Here is an 18,021-nt window from a genome sequence, read left to right on the forward strand (position 1 = left end):
CCCAGGCCTCATGCAAAGCAAACAGCGGATCCCCTGAGGCCTCTGGGTGAGGGGTGTGAAGAGGGGCGCAGGGTAGCCAGGGCTCCCGGGAGAGGGGAGGACCAGCACTGGGCTGCAGAGGGAGCCGCCCTGAGGCCTGGGAGGCAGGGAGAAAGCTGGCTCTACTGGGCGACCAGGAGCACATCCAGCAGGCTGCCCGCGTTTCCCACCTTGGGCTGCGGGGTCCCAAGAGAGGCAGGGCTGGGCCGGGTCACTGGCCGGGCAGGAGGGTGGCCCCGGGCGCAGCAGGAAGGGCGGGCGATGGCTCGGCGGCGGCTCCTCGCTCTGACCCCACAGGGGCCCAGTGCGGTGCTGGGGACACAGCGAGGCCTCGGGTGCTGTGGGGCAGGGACACACACACACACACACACACACACACACACACACACACACAGAGACAGGCCGTTAGAGGGACAGGCAAGGCCGGACCCCGCAAACAGACTCTGAACATGCAGCTCAAGCTCGGGCTCTCAGAGGTGGGCCAACTCAGGGCCGCTGGGCAGGGAGGCGAAGGCTGAGGCCACAGGACCAGACACGAGGCCCCACCACCTCCTCCCAGCCCCGAAACAGTCTTCACTTGATGCATGGGACGTGGCTTCAGCTCCTACACTCAGTCCTCGGGACTCAGGGGCAATGACCTCAAAAGGCAGGCAAGAGAAAAGCAGCCCCCAGGGCCCTTACGTGACCACTTCCAAAGAAGAGGCCAGCCCGGAGCCCAGCCTACCTGCAGCGGCCTTTCTTGGCGGAGAGGGGCTCCCTGAGGGACACATACGACTTCATTTCTTAAGGTCAATCTTCCTTTTCTATCAACCTAGTGTAGGGGAGCCCCTGGAGCCCCAGATTGCATGCTCCAATTCTTTTAAGCGGCTTCACCAAGGTCCCAGCATTTGCCTGAGCAGAGTCATCCAAACTAGGTGGGGAAACGACAGGAACTACAAGTGGGACAAGGAATGCTGGCCTCTGAGCTTGACAATTGCTGAGAATCCCAGAGGCGGGAGTCCAACCCCACTGTGCAAACCTGCTCAACACAGATGCTACAAGTGGCGGGGCGACGACAAACCGAAACCTGCCAATAAGCAAGGTCAACAGGGGGTCAAACTGCAAACAACTGCCTTAAAATTTTTTTTATGCTAACAGTGTTACTTATTCCAAAAGCAAAGGGTAGGGGTACCTGGATTTCTGTTTTCACAGCCAGAGGCACAATTTCTGTGTCCCTCACCCTGCAGGCTACCAGGGCTGCCTGCTTGCCACCTCACTGAGAAGGCAGAGGGGCACCATTTCAGGGCCCACATCCATGAACAGCTAGGATGCCAACATGGCTCCCTGGCCAGCCTCCGTCAGGCCCTGAATGCCACTTCTGCTCTCTGACATTTCTCCTGAACACTAGGCAAAGACCTAGCATCTTCAACATGCAAAGCGAGAAAACAGAGCAGCCCAGAAAGCACGGACCCAGCCGTGTGACCGAATCACCAAGGACTCCCACCCAGAAGCGGGAAGGAAGCCTGGTCTCTCCCTCTGCAAGAGAGGCGAACATGCACTGCCTCACCCAGTGATGCTCAAGCAGAACAGAAGCTGAGCCAGTCAGGAGACCGGAAGCCCAGTTTCAGAAAGGGACTGAATATGAGATAAAAGAGAGTAGATTCTCCAGGACAGCCAATCCCCTGCTGCTGTGGGCAGCCAGGCCCTTCGCTTCAGCCCTGCCCTGAGGAGGAAGCAGGTAATCCAACCTCTGCGCCTGCCTTGCCCCCGAGGCCAGCCCTGCCCACATGCACAGAGTCAAACCCCAGAGCAGCAGAGGGTCTCGGTACCCCAGGCCAGAAGCCCCTCTGTAACAGTAACTCCAGGCGGACTGAGGGGCTGCTGCCAGGTGCCAGCAGCAGGAAGGTAGGGGCCATGAGCTCTGGCTGAGCCCGGTGCCCAGCATGGGGGTTACTACTCACAGCCATGGTAGGAAGCCGGCGACCCCCCGGCCTTGCCGTACTCCTGCTCTGAGTAGCTGGTGGACAGGTTGGGCTGGCTGGAGCCCCGGCCAAAGGTGATCTGGTTGCTGCCCATGCCGGTGGCCACCTGGGCCATGCGCTCCTTGGTCTTGAGGGCCTGGGCCCGCTCGGCCTTAAGCCGCTCCTCGTCCTTCAGCAGGGCCACCAGCTGCTTGGCCTTCTCACGTACGTTGACCCCCTGGTCCTTGCCGTCACGGTCAACGTACTGGAAGTCCTTCAGGGTCTGGATAGCAAAGATGTTCTCGCGGCACTGCTGGGCCACGCGCTCGGAGCCCGTCTTGATGAGGTAGTCAAGCAGCGTCAGCGCCTTGTACACGTGCCGCCAGTTCTTGCCGTGGTCGTTGAGCCGCTTCCACACCATGCTCATGATCTCCGAGAAGGCCACCACGTTGTAGGTCAGGTCTGCAATCTCCGTCATCAGGGAGCTGGACGGGCCCCATGGGTCATTGGAGGTGGCTTCCCGCACTTTTATCTCAGCTTCCGAGTAGTTGTTGACAATGTTTTTCATCTGCCGTCTGATGGATGAGGTCGTCATCTTTACGTTCTGTGACAAGTGCAGATCCTTTCAGAGAGAGAAGCTTCCCCGTCTCCGGCAGGTTCGTGCTCCACAGAGGTTCAGTCTCTGTAACAGGTCTGGAGCAGGGTCCCTGACGGTCATTTCCTCTATTGGCGCCTCAGGTCTGAGAAGCTGGAAGCCATGACCTAGAGAAAGAAGTAACAAACGTTACTGTGTGTGAGTTCCCGAGACAGCAGGCTCTCTGCAAATGGCAGGCAGGGGTCGGCCAGCCGGGGTGGTGAGAGGACATCCTCCAGCCCCCGAGGACAAAAAGGATGCCATCTTCCCTTCAAAACTAAGTTAAGAACAATACTACACATTAATAACCAATACAGTTTAAACTCAAGTTTAAGCCTCTGGAAGGAAAGCGGTAACACTGTAACTCCTGGTCTATTTTCAAACCACTTCTGCTGGATCTGCTCTGCCACACCTGGCAGACGCCCGCTAGAAGAATCTCACACCATCTACACTGGCTCCAGAGACTCTCTCTGACCCTCTTCTCCTAACTTCTTACAGAGACTCCCAACCCCTTCGAGACCAGGGCTGAGGCCCCACTGGGCTTTCAGAGCCTCCAGCATCTGGCACAAGCTATGTAGCACTGATACAACCTTACATATAAACTGCTTCTGGCCCAGTTTCCTCATCTCAGAGAAAAGAGAACTGAGGACTCCACATTAACAGGTCCACCCAGTCCTTTGCCACAAACACATCTCTCCAGGGAAGGAACACCTGCGGAGCTGGAGTGAAGGCTACGCCTCTGGCCACAGGCCTGGTCCAGAGTGTGGAGGACTCCACCTGGTTTGGTTGCCAGTGGGCACCCAGCACTGCGATATAAATGCTGCTGCCACAAGTTAAAAGCAGCGCCCCTTCCCCCAGGAAGGCATCTGGCAGGGGACAGAGGTGAGTGCAGGGACCTGAGGATGCAAGTGGAGGGCAACTCGACTGTGGCGGTGGGCCACCGACAGAGGCGAGGAAAGCACTCCCTTCAGAGCCCTCAGGGGGGTTCTTCAGAGGAGGTGACAGGGCGGGCGGGGACTGGAAGGGAAGCGGTGCCAGGTGACTCCTCTCCTACAGAATGAGGAGGGGGCCCAGGACCTGCAGCTCCCCACCCCCACCCCACCCCCAGCTGCCACTGGGCTTCTGGCCTGGGAAAGAGCTGGGTGGCCTTGGGCCAGGCTGTCTCACTATATGCTCACAAAAAGCCTTCCTTCCGGGTAAGGATCACCCCTCCCCTGGTGCAGATGGAGAGCCTTCCTTCTGGGTCATGAGGTCAGCTGACCAAGGCCCCCTGGTGAGGACTCTCTCCCTCCTCCCACAGGGCTCTCACTCTGCTGCTTCTGCCAGAGGAACAAGAGGTGGGCGGCCTCTACCAGCTTCATTCCAGACTCAGAAATAAATAACCAGCAAGTGTCAGGAGTGGGGAAGCCAAAGGAAATGCCCACTCCTCACATTCAGCCAAATAGGAGAAGCTCATAACCGTCATCCTGGTGCCATTAGTCATCGGCCTGGTGAGCAAGGCCTCTCCACCCTCAGACAGGCCAAGAATTCTATCTTCATCTGCAGATGCAGGGCTTCAGCAGAATGGGACTTCAGCTGAAGGTGGGCAGAGTGAACTCCACTGCCCGGTCGGCTCTTAAAAACCTTCCACAGTGTGTCCGAGGAGCAGGGCCAGGTGCTCTGTGGGGACCTGCATGTGTGACATGACAAGGCTGGTCATCCATGGCCACCAGACAGGATGGGCCTCAGAGGGGGCCTCCTGAGCAGCTCCGGCTCCCAGAGCAAATGCTCCAGCATCACTGGTCACACTCAAGGTCCTGAAGCCCCAGGGCCGCCGAGCACTTTGTCTGTCACCCACCTGGGGCTCGGCAGGCTCCCCCACCCTGCACTTCGCAGCTGCAGGAGCCATCGCGGCCGCATGTAACCTGCAGCTTGCATGTCCTGTCCCAAGCAACAGCCCACCTACACACACAAAGCCTGAAGGACGGGCCCCTAGCCACAGCTGAGCCATGGCCCAGTACCACCGAGGAGCTGCGTCCCGTGGCTCTCAACACACAGGCAACCCAGCCAGAGTCTGGGATCAGGACTCTTGATCTCAAGAGCAGCCTATAATGGTGACCATAAAGTAACAGCTGGATCACATTTGCCAAAGACAAGCTGGGGCAGAAAAATTCTGGCATATTTGAAAATATAACCAGAATTCGCCTGACAGTGGAAACTACAAGTAGACTGAATAAAACAGCAAATAGAGCAACACTAAAAAAACAAACAAAAAATTCCAAGGCTAGAGTGATGCCCCTGGAGGCAAGAAGAATTCCATAAAAATGTGTTCAAGAGCCTTCAGAGTTGGGTGGGGAAATTCCTTCCCAATCCAGAGTCCCAGACTCGGGAGGAAGCAGCCCTCATGGCTCCAGACCCCAGGTGGGCCCTGGTCAAAGCCCACGTGAGTCCTGGCCATCCCTTCTGTGACAGGGACATAACTGGCCAGGTGTCAAGAAGATGTTGATGGTTGGGGTCTCCACCAAACCCCCATGTGGGGGGCTTTTCAGGGATCGGGGATCGTTATCAGGGACCCAGACCAGCTATGAGGGAACGGCAGCAAATCTCTCCCCTCCCCAAACCTAACAGGATCCACAGATGGCAGCTCCTGATCTGCGTCTGGCGGCCTCCTGTGACTTTCTCCAGGCAGGCGACACCCACAGGGAAGCTGAGAGCCGTCCGCCTCACTCACCGAACGCAGCATCTGTGTCCCAGGACTCCTTGGTGGGCAGAGAAATCAAATCTTATATCTCTATCCCAAAAGCGGGCTTCAAGAAAACCCTGCATTCATGTATGTGAAGAATTTCAAAAACAAACATCTGAGCCTCTTAACTCCAAGATGATAAAGCAGATACAGTGGCAGCACCCACATTACAGGGAGAGCCCCAGGTGCCAGTTAACTGGCTGCAGGGGGACTGACCGTCCCCCCAACGCTGGATGACCCCTGTCCCCTTAAAAAGAAAGAGCCACCTGGGGGCTTCTCCCAAGACATGACAGCCTTGGAACAAGCACAGGAAAATTCAAATTCGATGTCAGACAGCCTCCAATGACCATGTTAGTGATTTTTCTAAAAGCAGAAATCAAGCACTGAAAACACACGTGAGGACTTCTTCTTTTCTTTAGCAGTGTGGCGGATCGTTCAGTCTCTAGGAAGAGCAGCCGGGCTGCAGGTTACACGGGTGTTGAAACGCAGTCACTCTGAAAGGCGGTGTGAAACAAGGACCAGGATCAGGAGACGTGGTCTGGCCACCCGACAACACAGGCGCTTAGAAACGGTGGCGTGACGAGCAGCACCTCCAGGAGAGGCGCGAGCACCGAACGCTGGCGCCTGGGCCAGTGGATGCGTGAGCAGAGGACAGAGAATTCCTCACTGCTCCCCTCCACCACTCCTCCATGTAGTTTTGCTAATGGCCAACCAGGGACAACATTCTTAAACAACCCTGCCAGAAACCAGACAGCACACAGAACCAGGGACCTGGAAAGCAGGGCTCGGGCTGGGCCAGGCCCAGCCTCCCGCTCCTGGATGGCAGGGCAGACCGGACACCCAGCCTCCTGTCCCAAGGCCCCTTTCTGACAAGGGCTCAACTCCTGCCAGCCCAAGGGTGTCACAGGAGCCCCCACCTCAGACCAGCTCCAGGTCAGTCACCATGAGGCTAGAGTTCTGGCGACAAGCCTAGTGGTGGATGTTTCTCTTGGCCTGTGGGGCTTCCCGGGTCTGTGGAGTGAGCCCCTGGAACTCAGCCCCCCTCCAAAAAAGGAGCTTGTGACCTCTGGGCCAGAGTCTCCATTCCAACACGCTAAGTGACTCTACCACCAGAGAGAGACCCCCGATGGCCAGTGGCCATGCCACCCAGAGACTGGGGCACAGAAGGGGACATTTGATGGCTTCACACCCACCCACCCGCACACGGGGCAGGCCCGCAATGGGTTTGATCAGCAGAAGTTTCCAGCTTGAGGCATTTTGGGAAAAGAACAGAACTACATGGGAAAAGGCAGAATTCCCAGGGATTCATGCTTAATTTAGACCTGGCTGGTCACTGTGGTGGCGCTGAGTGCTGGGCTGTGGCCACGTCCTGAGGAGCCAGCAGGAGAGGGGAAGCCGGGGGAGGGGGAGCTGTGGACCACACAGGCCTGTGTTCAGGCACAGCAGCCACCCGTCGCTGCTCTCTCAGGAGCTCAAGATGCTGCCCAGAGGAAGCCCGCAGGTGAGGACAGGCACCTCCGGGCAGTGTAAATGCAGACCAGCCTGGCACAAAGGGCTCCCGTGGGCTTTGGGGAGTGTGGCTGAGGTCCTTGCAGCCCACCCCAGGCGGTGCGGGGGGCACCAGAGCCCAGAAGACGGCACACCCGGAAGGTGACCTCCTCCAGGGCCAGCACGGGTGCACCCTCGCCCCCTGGCACTCTCCCGGTCCCAGGCACGGTCTGCTCCCCTGCCCGTGGCCTCCCCCAGCACTGTCCCACTGGCTCTTTCCTGTCAGTTGAGATCTGGGGACCACGATCACTCTCTCAAGTCACCAACTCCCACTGTGGGCAGAACCTCTTCATGTGGGACACCTTCCTGCTCATCCCAGTTGCTGCTTGCCCATCTCCACCACGTGTCCTCAGCACAGGCTCCTCTGACGCGGGCTGAGTGAGTGGGAACAGAGGGAAACTGAACAAGGCAGACAGCACCCCACCCCCTCCCCCTCAGACACGGGGCTCATCTGGGCCAGTCCCCCAGCAGTCTCCCTCAGGGCTCTGTCGCTGGAGTCAGAGCAGCCACTCTGCTCAGTGAACATATAAAACCACTCCACGTGGTTAAGAGTTCACAACGAAGAACCTGAGGGCAGGGGTGGATGAGCCATGTCAGCCAATAGTACCCAGGCAGTCCCACGGGCAGCAGAGCCCTGCCACCCCACCAGCCTGGGCTCAGGAGCAGACCAGGTGATGAGGTGGGGACAGCCGCTGCTCAGCACTGAGTGACACAGGTTCAGACACCTGCGTCCTCCCAGAGTGTGTCTCTGAGGATGTTTCTCAGCAGCACCCCGAGGGCAGCCTGGGGACACAGTCCAGGGCAGGGGACACACCTACAGAAGCAGCAGGGCCCAGGCAGAACATGCTGGGCAGAAGGCCCCTCCTGGTCAGGCAGGTGGCATCATCCCCAAGCCCCTTCCTGACCGTCACACCCGGGCCCAGTCCTCTCCTGTGTGGCTGGCATTCCCAACAAGGCCTCAGATGTGCTAACTCTCTGATGCCAGCAGTCACCCGAAAGAACAGGCTCAGAATAGAAACTGAAAATAGCACAGGCTCTCTCAACAGACGCTGGAGAATCCTAACAGCTCTGACTGCATGCCAGAGCGTCTGCTCACTGAACCTCAGTAAGAATTTGCAGGTGAGGAAGTTGGGCGCAGAGAGGGTAAGAAACTGGCCTGAGCCACATGCCAGCATGTGGTGGGACCAGGACTTGCTCCCAGACCTCTGGCTTCTGGTCCTATCCTCTTCATCTCATCTGTTTAGCTTCAGATAAACCCCACACTACCATGAGAATAGTGAATCCTTCCTCCCTGAATCCAGAGGCTTTGAAGGGCCCTCCTGTCAGGTGCTAAACAGGCAGTGAGACAGGACAGAAATAACCACCCTCCTGCCCCTGCTCAGCCCGTCTCCAGCTCTGCAAGCCAAGCAGGCAGGAGCCCAGACGCTGGAGCTAAAGGGCCAGCCCCTGACCGCGTGCGGACATGAGGCCCAGGCGCTGTGGTGCTGTCCTGGGATAGGCCCCTGGCATTCCCAGCGCCTTCCAACGTGGCCCACCAAGGAGAGGTCTTTAAGGTTCTTCCCAGAAAGCACTGCCCTGGAAAGCGTCAGGCCCCACAGACGGGAACAGGAGGAAAGCTGGCAGGTGGAAGCCTGCGCATCAGAGACTCCAAGACGACTCCAGCCCATCAGAACTCACACTTTTAAGAAACAGGACCTCTTCGGTGACTGCTGCGTCTTCTGCTGAAGCAGCCACATGGGCTAGAACAACCCGAGAGCTCTGATTACTCCTTTAAGAACAGCCGTCATCTGAAGTACCACCAGGAAAAAAACCAGTCTCAGAGCCGAAAGGTAAACTTCCTCTTTTGGTTCAGAATAAAAATACGACTTCCCTCCTTCCTCCTCTGCTGGATATGTTCCCAGGATTTTATTTACTCTGCACCGCTGACTGGACTCTCAAATGTCAGCGTCAGCCCAGAGAAGGTCTTCCAGCCACCACTCTGTCCTCTTACATTTTTATGATGTACGTGCTGCTGGGCACACACGAGTACACACCAGCCCCATGTGGGCACAGATGACGCGCCCCTGTCACCCAGACCCCTTCCCCACCCAACCCCGCAAACAGCTTGGGTTCTGAGCTCCGTGATCCCACGGTTTTTAAGAAAGAAGATGGTCTTACCATTGACATCATCCAACCACCACAATCTGCCGGTGTCGATACTGAGGCTCTGAGACTCGTCTGCGCTGCTGTGTGTCCCTGCCATGTGACAGCGCCTGTGTTCACCGACACCCACCCCCTCGTCTGTCCGGGGACACCTGAGCCCACTTCACCTTCTTGCCATCGTGAACAGTGCTGGTGTGTGCAAGAGTCCCCGAGACTCGTGCACCAAGGCTTCTAGACCCTGTTCCGGGAGCAGAGCTGCTGCTCTGCAAGGCACACGGCGACGTCTGCATGGCATTTTACAAATGTTCTTGCTGTTCTCTCTTGTAACATCATTTCCTTGTCACAGCGCAGACAGAGGGTTTAGCCAATACTTTTCACACGTTGGACATACAAGGAATGATGCCTATGGGGAAGCCCAGGACGCAGCCCCCGCCCCTACCTAGGTGGGGACAGCCGGTGGGAAACCTGTGCCCCTGGGGCAGGGCTGCAGGAGGATCGGGGCACAAGGGAGCCATGGGCATGAGGGGAAGAGGTGGTGAGGCGGGGGGCGGGTTTGGGGGCCTCATGCACTGAGGAATCTGGATCTGCTGATTCATTATTCCCCTTCCAGATCTCTGTCAAACCCTCCAAGTAAGAGTCATATGGTTAACACTCACAGGGTACTTCTGACATGCCAAGCGCTGTGTTAGGAATCCTCCTCTTTAATTCTTAATATAAGCTGCGTTATTGTACGCTTAATATTTTTCTTCAAATCCATCTACTTTGTTTTTGGCCACACTCAGCTTGTGGGATCTTCATTCCTAACCAGGGACTGAGTTGGGCCATGGCAGTGGAAGCACAGAGTCCTAACCACTAGACCACCAGCTGCTGCTGCTGCTGCTGCTGCTGCTGCTGCTAAGTTGCTTCAGTCGTGACCGACTCTATGCGACCCCATAGATGGCAGCCCACCAGGTGCCCCCATCCCTGGGATTCTCCAGGCAAGAAGACTGGAGTGAGTTGTCATTTCCTTCTCCAATGTGTGAAAGTGAAGTCGCTCAGTCGTATCCGACTCTTCGTGACCCCATGGACTGCAGCCTACCAGGCACCTCCATGCATGGGATTTTCCAGGCAAGAGTACTGGAGTGGGGTGCCATCGCCTTCTCCGCTAGACCACCAGGGAAGTCCCTAAATCAATTTACTTCTAAATTCAAATACCTGCATTAAGTAATCACATACATGAAATCAGGTATCATGCTATGGCATTTGGGCAGAGGAGGTCTTTCTATTTGTTTTCATTAAGACGAAATTCACCATTTTAAAGTAGGCAATTCACACTCACAGCTTAGGATCCTCACAGTGTTGCATGGGCTTCCCAGGCGGCACTAGTGGTAAAGAACCTGCCTGCCAATGCAGGACACATAAGAAACGTGGGCTTGATCCCTGAGTTGGGAAGACCCCCTGGAGGAGGGCGTGGCAACCCCCTCCAGTATTCTTGCCTGGAGAATCCCATGGACAGAGGAGCCTGGCGGGCTACAGTCCTTGGGGTTGCAAGAGAGTCAGAGACAAGTGAGTGACTTAGCATACAGGCACAGTGTTGGGTAACAGTCACTGCAGTGGACGTTTGCATCCCCGGGAGACCCTGTCATCGGCCATCACTACCCACTCCTCCACTCACCAGCCCCTAGCACGCTGCCTTCTGTCTCTGTGAACTCACCTACTCTGGACACTTCACGCAAAACCACGCAGTATGTGCCTTTTATGTCCGGCTCCTTTCACTCAGAGTATTCTAAAGGTTCGCTTATATTGCGTTTATCAGTACTTCACTCCTTTTTGTGGTAATTTTCTCTCGTATGGACAGACCACATTTATGTACCCACTGATCAGCCAGACACCTGGATTGTTTCCATTATTGGCCTTTATGCACAATGCTGCTGTGAACTCTGCGTATGAGTTTTTATGTGGATGTGTGTGCTCAGCTCGCCTGGACAGGTACCGAGGAAGAGGGCTGCTGGGTCACCTGGCAGCTCTCAGCTTCACTTTCAAAGGAACCACCAAAGATACCACGGCATTCTGACGATAAAAAACTCTCTAAGATGAGTAACATTCAACGGCTTCCACTTAACATTATTTTAAGAAACACTGCCGCAGCTGAAGCTACTGGAGTGGGTTTGCAAGTCTGGGGACAGAGAAGCAGCGCAGCGGAGGCGGGGCTCCTGCAGTCCTGATGGAGTCACAGCAGGCGGACTGGGGGGGGCGGGGGAGGGGGAGGGCAGTAAGCAGGCAGACGCCCATACCACAGTGCCTGGCTGCACCAGAATGGCAGGGACACAGGATGTCAAGGTGGGGAGAGTGTGCCTGCTTCAGGAGAAGGAAGGAGACCGTACAACTATGAAGACAATGAAGCTGGAGGTGCTGGCAGGACCAGCACAGAGAGCAGAGACAGCCGAGGCAGCTGTGCCAAGGGCTGCGGTGGGCGCTGGGGGGAGCCCAGGAGAGTGGGCATGGAGCACAAGTCAGAAGGGGGTGAGTGGCCATCAGTGACGTCCAAGAAGGGCCAGGAGAGGGGTGGAGACACAGGAGAACCATCCTGTGGTGTAGGAGAGAGGAGCTGAGGGGATTCAGGGCATGATGCCAACCAACAGGGATGCAGAGTCCAGAGGAGGCAGCAGGAGCCAAGCCTCAGGCTGGGAGGGCTGTGACTTCTCTGCCTGGTTATGCCAACAAACAGCTCCAACACCCAGTGTGGGGCCCTCGGCCCTCCAGACCTGCTGCACGGGGCCGGTCTCTGTGGCACAGCACCAAGCCCATCACCGCCCCCCCACCTCCAGCCAGCCTTGCAGAGCACCCCCCACCTGCTGCGGCTGCCCTGCAGGCCACCTGCGCTTCCGGCCTCCCCCTTCTCTCCCCGCTTCCTCCCACGGCCTCTGGACAGAGGCCCCGACTGTCTGCACACTGGGGCTGCCTCACAGGGCCTGGCGCTGAGCCGGGCACACAGCTGCCCCAGGAAGGAGTGACTCAACCCCACCTGCTCCCACACTGCCCCAGCCTCGGCTGCTCCTCACACCCTCACCCGATGCCCAAGTCCAGGGCCCCCAACGTCTCACGGGGTGTGGAAACATGGGCTGTGATGCTGCTGGGGGTAAAAACTACCATGAGTTGGAGTGGAGAGAGAGCTGCCCCCACACCACGTTTTCGTCAGCTCACTAATCTGTTTCCTCCTCAGGAAAATGGCAGCAGCAGCCTTGGAAGCCTACAGATGACCCCATGAAGGATCTGAGTGGATGGAGGGGAGACCCTTCACTCCTGCGGGGCCCACGGCTGCTCACAGGCCTCTGCCACACCCTCTTCGGTCCCGCTGAGCACCTCCCCCACCCAGGAGAAAAGCAGGACTGGAGAGGCCCTCGTCTGGCAAGGCGGCACTGAGTCAATTTCACACTAAAGTTAACAAGCAGAAACAAACCACGGCTGGCATACCATGTAATTTTTTTAATTCTTAAAAGATTAGAAGTATGCTGCTGAATGTCAAAACACAAAAACCAAAAAGAAGTTAAAGTTGTTATTTTCCTTTTAGCTTTATCTCCATTAGCCAAATACTTCTCTCCAAACAACATTTACATTGCCTTTGTCCTACTTTGCTGAGGAAAATAATAATGCAGGAGTGAGTTTCCAGTGCGGATGACAGTGCACACGCAGATCTGCCCAGTAAACACTCCACTTTAGAGAAAGAAGTGTTTCCTTGCCTCACTGGCCACCAGCCTCCTGCTCCCTCGGTCAGCCCAGGGACGACCAGGGGGAGGACCGGGTCCTTCGGCACACCTGTGCTTCACAGGAAGACAGTCAAACCTGGGGAGGCCGGCCCGCTCACTCACCGGCCGCAGGCTCGGCTGCTGCTGGCCAAACTCACCGAGGTGGCCGCTGAATTTACTGATGGCTTACTGTGTGCCCCAGCCTGCAAGGGAAGCACTTCACAGGAGAGGAGAGAGGGTGAGCGAGGCAGTGCCCGCCGAGGAGGCGCAGTGCCAGCTCCTCAGCCTCAGGACCCGAACATAACTTACACGAGGCTCCCGGGTCCTTCCTTGAAGACCACCACATGTTCTAAGCTGCTCCCTGGAGGACTCATAGTCTCTCCACCAACCAGCTTCCAAGGCGGGCCTACCAGTGGCAGGTAATTTGCACCTGGGAGCCCCACCTTGCAGTGACCCCTCCCCTGTGCCCAGAATGCCCACTCCCCCTCTGTGGTCATCATTTCTATGCACCAAGGACTTCCAGTCCACCGCCTCCTGGGCCTGTAACAGAACTGTGTTCCCCGCTCCTCAGGGATCAGCCACGGCCCTAGCCGGTAAAACTGGCAGAAGGGAGGTGTGACGTTCTGCGTCCAGCACCTCAGAGGCCCGTTCCCCGCGGCATGTGTGTGTGGGGGTGGTGGAGGCCTGTGTCTCCGCCAAAGAGAAAGGATGAGGTGCCCAAGCACACACGTGGCCCTGGAGTTCACAGCAACATCGCTCCTAAAAGCCAGCCAGTGAGAAGAGCTTCCCTTCACAGATGAACAAAACGTGGTATACCCATACAGCCTTAACAAGAAGGAAAGCAGGCACAGAGAGGGCCACTTGGGGCCGCCCTGCAGGCCAGCAACAAAACTGGACCCTCCTGCCGGGCCCTCCCCTGGCCTCAGTGAGACACAGAGAGACGTGGAGCTGCGGGGAGATGGACAGGCCCTCAGAGGCCAGCTGCACTGGCCTGGGACTTTCTCTCTCAAGTGACTGGATGCTCAGAAGTCGCCAGTTCATCGGGCACTGTGCTTGGCCCCTTCCACATCACCACCTGCAAGGCGGGAGGCCTTGGGGGAAGGATTCCAGGTTACATCCTGTGAGCCTCAATGGCACAGGTTTTTAAACATCTTTTATTTCTGAGAGCTTGATTCAGAAGCAGTATGCCAATGAAGTTTCTTCCTTTTAAAGAAGACAATATTTGTTCCCCTCCTCCTAGTTTTAACCCAATTTCTTTTTCTTTCCTCCCAAAGGCCTTTAGGGGTCTACCACATGGATTTCTTCACCATCCAGTGGCTAGCAGAGCAACGCCACACATCACTGATGCAGACCCCCGAACACCCCCCTAACACACACCAGGCCCACCGCCATCACAGGACGCACAGGCTCAGGGGAGGCCAGCACCTCCTTCCCGGAGGTGCCTGTAACCAGCCAGGCAGGCAGGGAAGTGGGGACCCCTCCCCAGCATGACAGAGCTGCTCACAGAGGCTCAGGCTAGGCACAAGCACATCCACACCAAGGGCCCCAGAGGGAACTCACTCAGCACTGACGTGTCGTGGGTCACCCCAAAGTGACCTGTGAACCCACAGCCTGAACTGGAACAGAGGGAGCTGGTTAGCCCCAAGCAAAGATGTTCCTGAAGAACGGCCTGCTTTCTCTTCTGGGGCCTGCCTTCTCTTTTATAGCCTCCAGAAAGGAGAGGCATAAACCACCCACGACCACCTCATCATAAACCAACCTGACCTCAGTGAGGGAGGAGGTTTCTTCAGAAACCCAGGATGACAGGCCGGACGCCACTCCAGCCCAGAAGGGAAGGTTTCGAAGATCCAGCACCCAGGCACCTGGCCCTGGGAGAATGCCACCCCCTGTACTACATGGTAAAGGGCAACCTGAGCCCCGAAAGTCACAGCTGACTCTGCCCGGGGGGGCGCCGCCCGCTCCACAGTCTCTGAGGCTCGCAGAGCCAGCAGTCTTCTGCTCCACTGTTCAGCCCCAAAGTCTGCCTCCCTGCAGGCCACCCTGCCTACACGCCCCATCCCAGCACCCGCTACAGCCTCCCTGTCAGGGTCTCCTCCTCCTCCTCCACATCCAACTGCTGAATAAGCCCCTCACTCCGCAGCCTCGCCCCCAGCAGTGCTCTCAGCCACAAGACCCCGCACCCACAGCAAGGAAGCGGGGGACAAACCACAGGAGGCAGCTGAGCTCTTCCCAGCTCAGCCACTGAGGGAGAGCTCTGTGCCAGCCTGCGATGGCCACACAGGCCACAAAGACCCCTGGGCACTAAACAAACAACTTAGAGAAAATACACCAAAACATTAACCGCAGTGACAGTGACAAGGCTAGTGCCAGCTTGGCCCTTCCTACTTTCATGAACTTCCCACATTTTCTTTCATTACCATTAAGACAGGCATCATCAACATTCCCCAGAGACGTAGCACAGAGAAGAACCAGCCTGAAGATGCTCGGTCAGCGTGTATGTTTTATCAGAGCTGGCTTTAGTTTTTGGAAAAACTACGGATAATCAGATGGTGAAGAGGGGAAAAAGTTACCAAGATTCTTGCTCAAAGTCAAAAGAACCTAATGAAAAAAACCTGAGAAGAGGGAGAGAGAGGGAAGAAATAATAAAGGGTTTGGTTTTGTTGTTTAAAGAAAACATTTGTTTCTCTTTCATCAAATATTAACATCTACCTAACACCTTGCAGTCCGGTTACATGGTGATTTCTTACGCTACTTACTTTACTCTCCTGCCAATAAATAATATTTTTTTTAAATCAAGAAGGAACATATTTTCAGTCATAATTTATTCCTTCTCTCAATTAGAGCAGGGAGAGTGCTCCTTTAACACACAGGCAGGGTCAGATGAGTTGCAAAGACCCGGTTATGAATGCCTTCTTATCCACTGGTCTTCTCTAGAACTGCATTCCATAGCAAATGGCAGCCTGACTGGGCCCCACACACAGGCTCGGGTCCTGGACAGCCCGGGGACGTTGTCACACAGCCGCGCTCCCATCAGGCAGGCCCAAAGCCCTCAGAGCAAACTCTACAGCCACTCATCCCCGGTCTGTCCAGGAGGTGAGGCCTCTGCAGGCTGGCCAAGGAGAGCTCCTGCTGGTTCCACCAGCAAGAAGGCCACCAGGAGCTACATGATCCACCTGCTGCTTCTCTGAGCTCAGGCCACCTTTGCATCGGCTGTCCTCCCCAACTCCATCCTTCCTATGGAGGCCTATGTTTCCTACCTTGTCGCTAAAAAGAAGGGAAATGGCCAACAGCAGTGGCTCACAACCCCCGCCTGTGAGGGGGATCTGTGCTGGGATCTCTGGCAAGCTTCAGGAACTTACTTATGCTCAAGCCCCACCCAGAAAAATTAGAACCAAAGGTGATGGGGGCACAGCATTTGAGAATCACTGGCTCAGAGGAAGCCAGGAGACACGGCGAATGGCAAGTGAATGAAGAAACCCAGGCAACAGGGAAACGGAAGGGGGAGGAAAAAAAAGCAGGGCCAGAAAGCAAGGTTAGAACCCAAGTGCAGACCACACCAGAGTTAGGACAAGAGACTGGCTCTGAGCTGAGCTTCCTGGTGGCCAAAGCAAAGATGACTCACACTGTCTACAGACAAAACAGAACAGAGTCACAGAAGAAGCTTCTCCTTGTCCTGGGGCCTGAGATGAACCCCACCCTCATGTCCTCATAAGGGGACACACAGCATGACATAGATGAAACGTGCTCCCAACACCAGGACCAGACCCCTATGAAGTGGACAAGGGCCGCTCTGCATCCCCATGGCAGCCCTTGACCTACAGTCAGCAGTTGGGCTGCTACTGACTCTTCACTGGAAATAAACTCCTACCAGAAATCAACGCCCACATCTACGCCATGCTCCCGAATAATTTCATGGTCCAGCTGACAGCCGTGTATCTAACCAGCCATCCTGAACTCAGCATGCAGTCATGAAGCCACAAGGGAACTGACTCTGACCGTCTCACTGGGGAAAGCAAGGAAAGGCATCCACCCGTGTACTGATGGCTCCAAGAGAATATGAGAGATCATCCCCTCGCCACCATCCACCCCCAGACCCATGGCTGTGGCTGTTCAGGTTGGGAAGGGCAGGGCCTGTCCTTGGTCAGCAGCCTGCTGGGAGGGCCTCATGGCCCCCAGAGGCAGACAGCAGCCATGTGGGCCTGGGTGCCCTGAGGGGGATGCTCTGCACAGTGCGCTTCTGTAGTACGTGTGTCCCACTCAGCAGCGAGCATCTTTAAATGTGTGTGTAAAAACCAATGGAGCCAAGAGTAAGGCACCTTCCTGCTCCCTCACAGGTGACATTTTCTTTTTGATCCACACACCATATCACCACGTTTCAAATTAAGCATTGACAAGTTAAAGCCGCAACTACTCACAGCTGCCAAAGTGGAAACAAACCAAGTATCCATCAACAGATGAACAAACTGTGGTCTGTCCACATGACGGAATATCATTCAGCCATAAAAGGCATGAAGCACTGACACTCGACCATGGGGGTGACTCTGGAAGACAGGATGCCAACGGGAAGAAACCAGTCACAGAAGGCCGTGGGCCACATGGTTCCATTCATGTCAACTGCCCAGCACAGGCAAATCCATGGATGCCGGGGTGGGGAGGGGAGCAGCGGCTGCTGATGGGTGCAGGTCTCCTCAGGGTGTGATGAGACCAGCTTGGGAACCAGAAAGAGGTGAGACTGTACAACACCATGAATGTGATGAATGCCGCTGAGTACTTACACTTTAAAATGGTTGCTGCTGTTGTTCAGTTCGGAGAAGGCAATGGCACCCCACTCCAGTACTCTTGCCTGGAGAATCCCATGGACAGAGGAGCCTGGTAGGCTGCAGTCCATGGGGTCGCTGAGAGTCGGATGACTGAGCTACTTCACTTTCACTTTTCACTTTCATGCATTGAAGAAGGAAATGGCAACCCACTCCAGTGTTCTTGCCTGGAGAATCCCAGGGATGGGGGAGCCTAGTAGGCTGCTGTCTATGGGGTCACACAGAGTTGGACACGACTGAAGTGACTTAGCAGCAGCAGCAGTTGTTCAGTTGTGTCCAGCTCTTTGTGATTCCATGGACTGCAGCATGCCAGGCTTCCCTGTCCTTCACTATCTCCCAGAGTTTGCTCAAACTCAGGTCCATGGTAAATTTTATGTCATTTTATAAAAAAAAAATAATAATTAAGATAGCTGAACTCTCATTGTTTTGCCTTAATAGAAGTGCTAATAAAATT

At 55.9% G+C, this 18,021-nt stretch overlaps 1 protein-coding gene across 9 annotated transcripts in view; it reads right to left on the reverse strand.

The window, feature by feature from the left end:
* Positions 1-18,021, reverse strand: part of EPN2 (epsin 2) — a 52,731-nt gene that overhangs the window by 22,882 nt on the left and 11,828 nt on the right. For 5 of the 9 annotated variants that reach the window (XM_070389600.1, XM_070389597.1, XM_070389599.1 and 2 more), the window contains exons 2-3: positions 1,980-2,741; positions 210-377 (exon numbers count right to left, since the gene is read on the reverse strand). In XM_070389600.1, coding sequence (XP_070245701.1) covers positions 210-377; positions 1,980-2,574 — 763 coding nt within the window. In that variant the 5' untranslated portion in view covers positions 2,575-2,741. Of the gene's footprint in view, positions 1-209; positions 378-1,979; positions 2,742-4,044; positions 4,067-8,560; positions 8,716-18,021 lie in introns of those variants that run through there. The other 4 variants (XM_070389602.1, XM_070389601.1, XM_070389594.1 and 1 more) reach the window with 3 other exon arrangements.

This window comes from Bos mutus, chromosome 19 (genome assembly GCF_027580195.1).
Source record: "Bos mutus isolate GX-2022 chromosome 19, NWIPB_WYAK_1.1, whole genome shotgun sequence".
Taxonomy (NCBI): Eukaryota; Metazoa; Chordata; class Mammalia; order Artiodactyla; family Bovidae; genus Bos; species Bos mutus.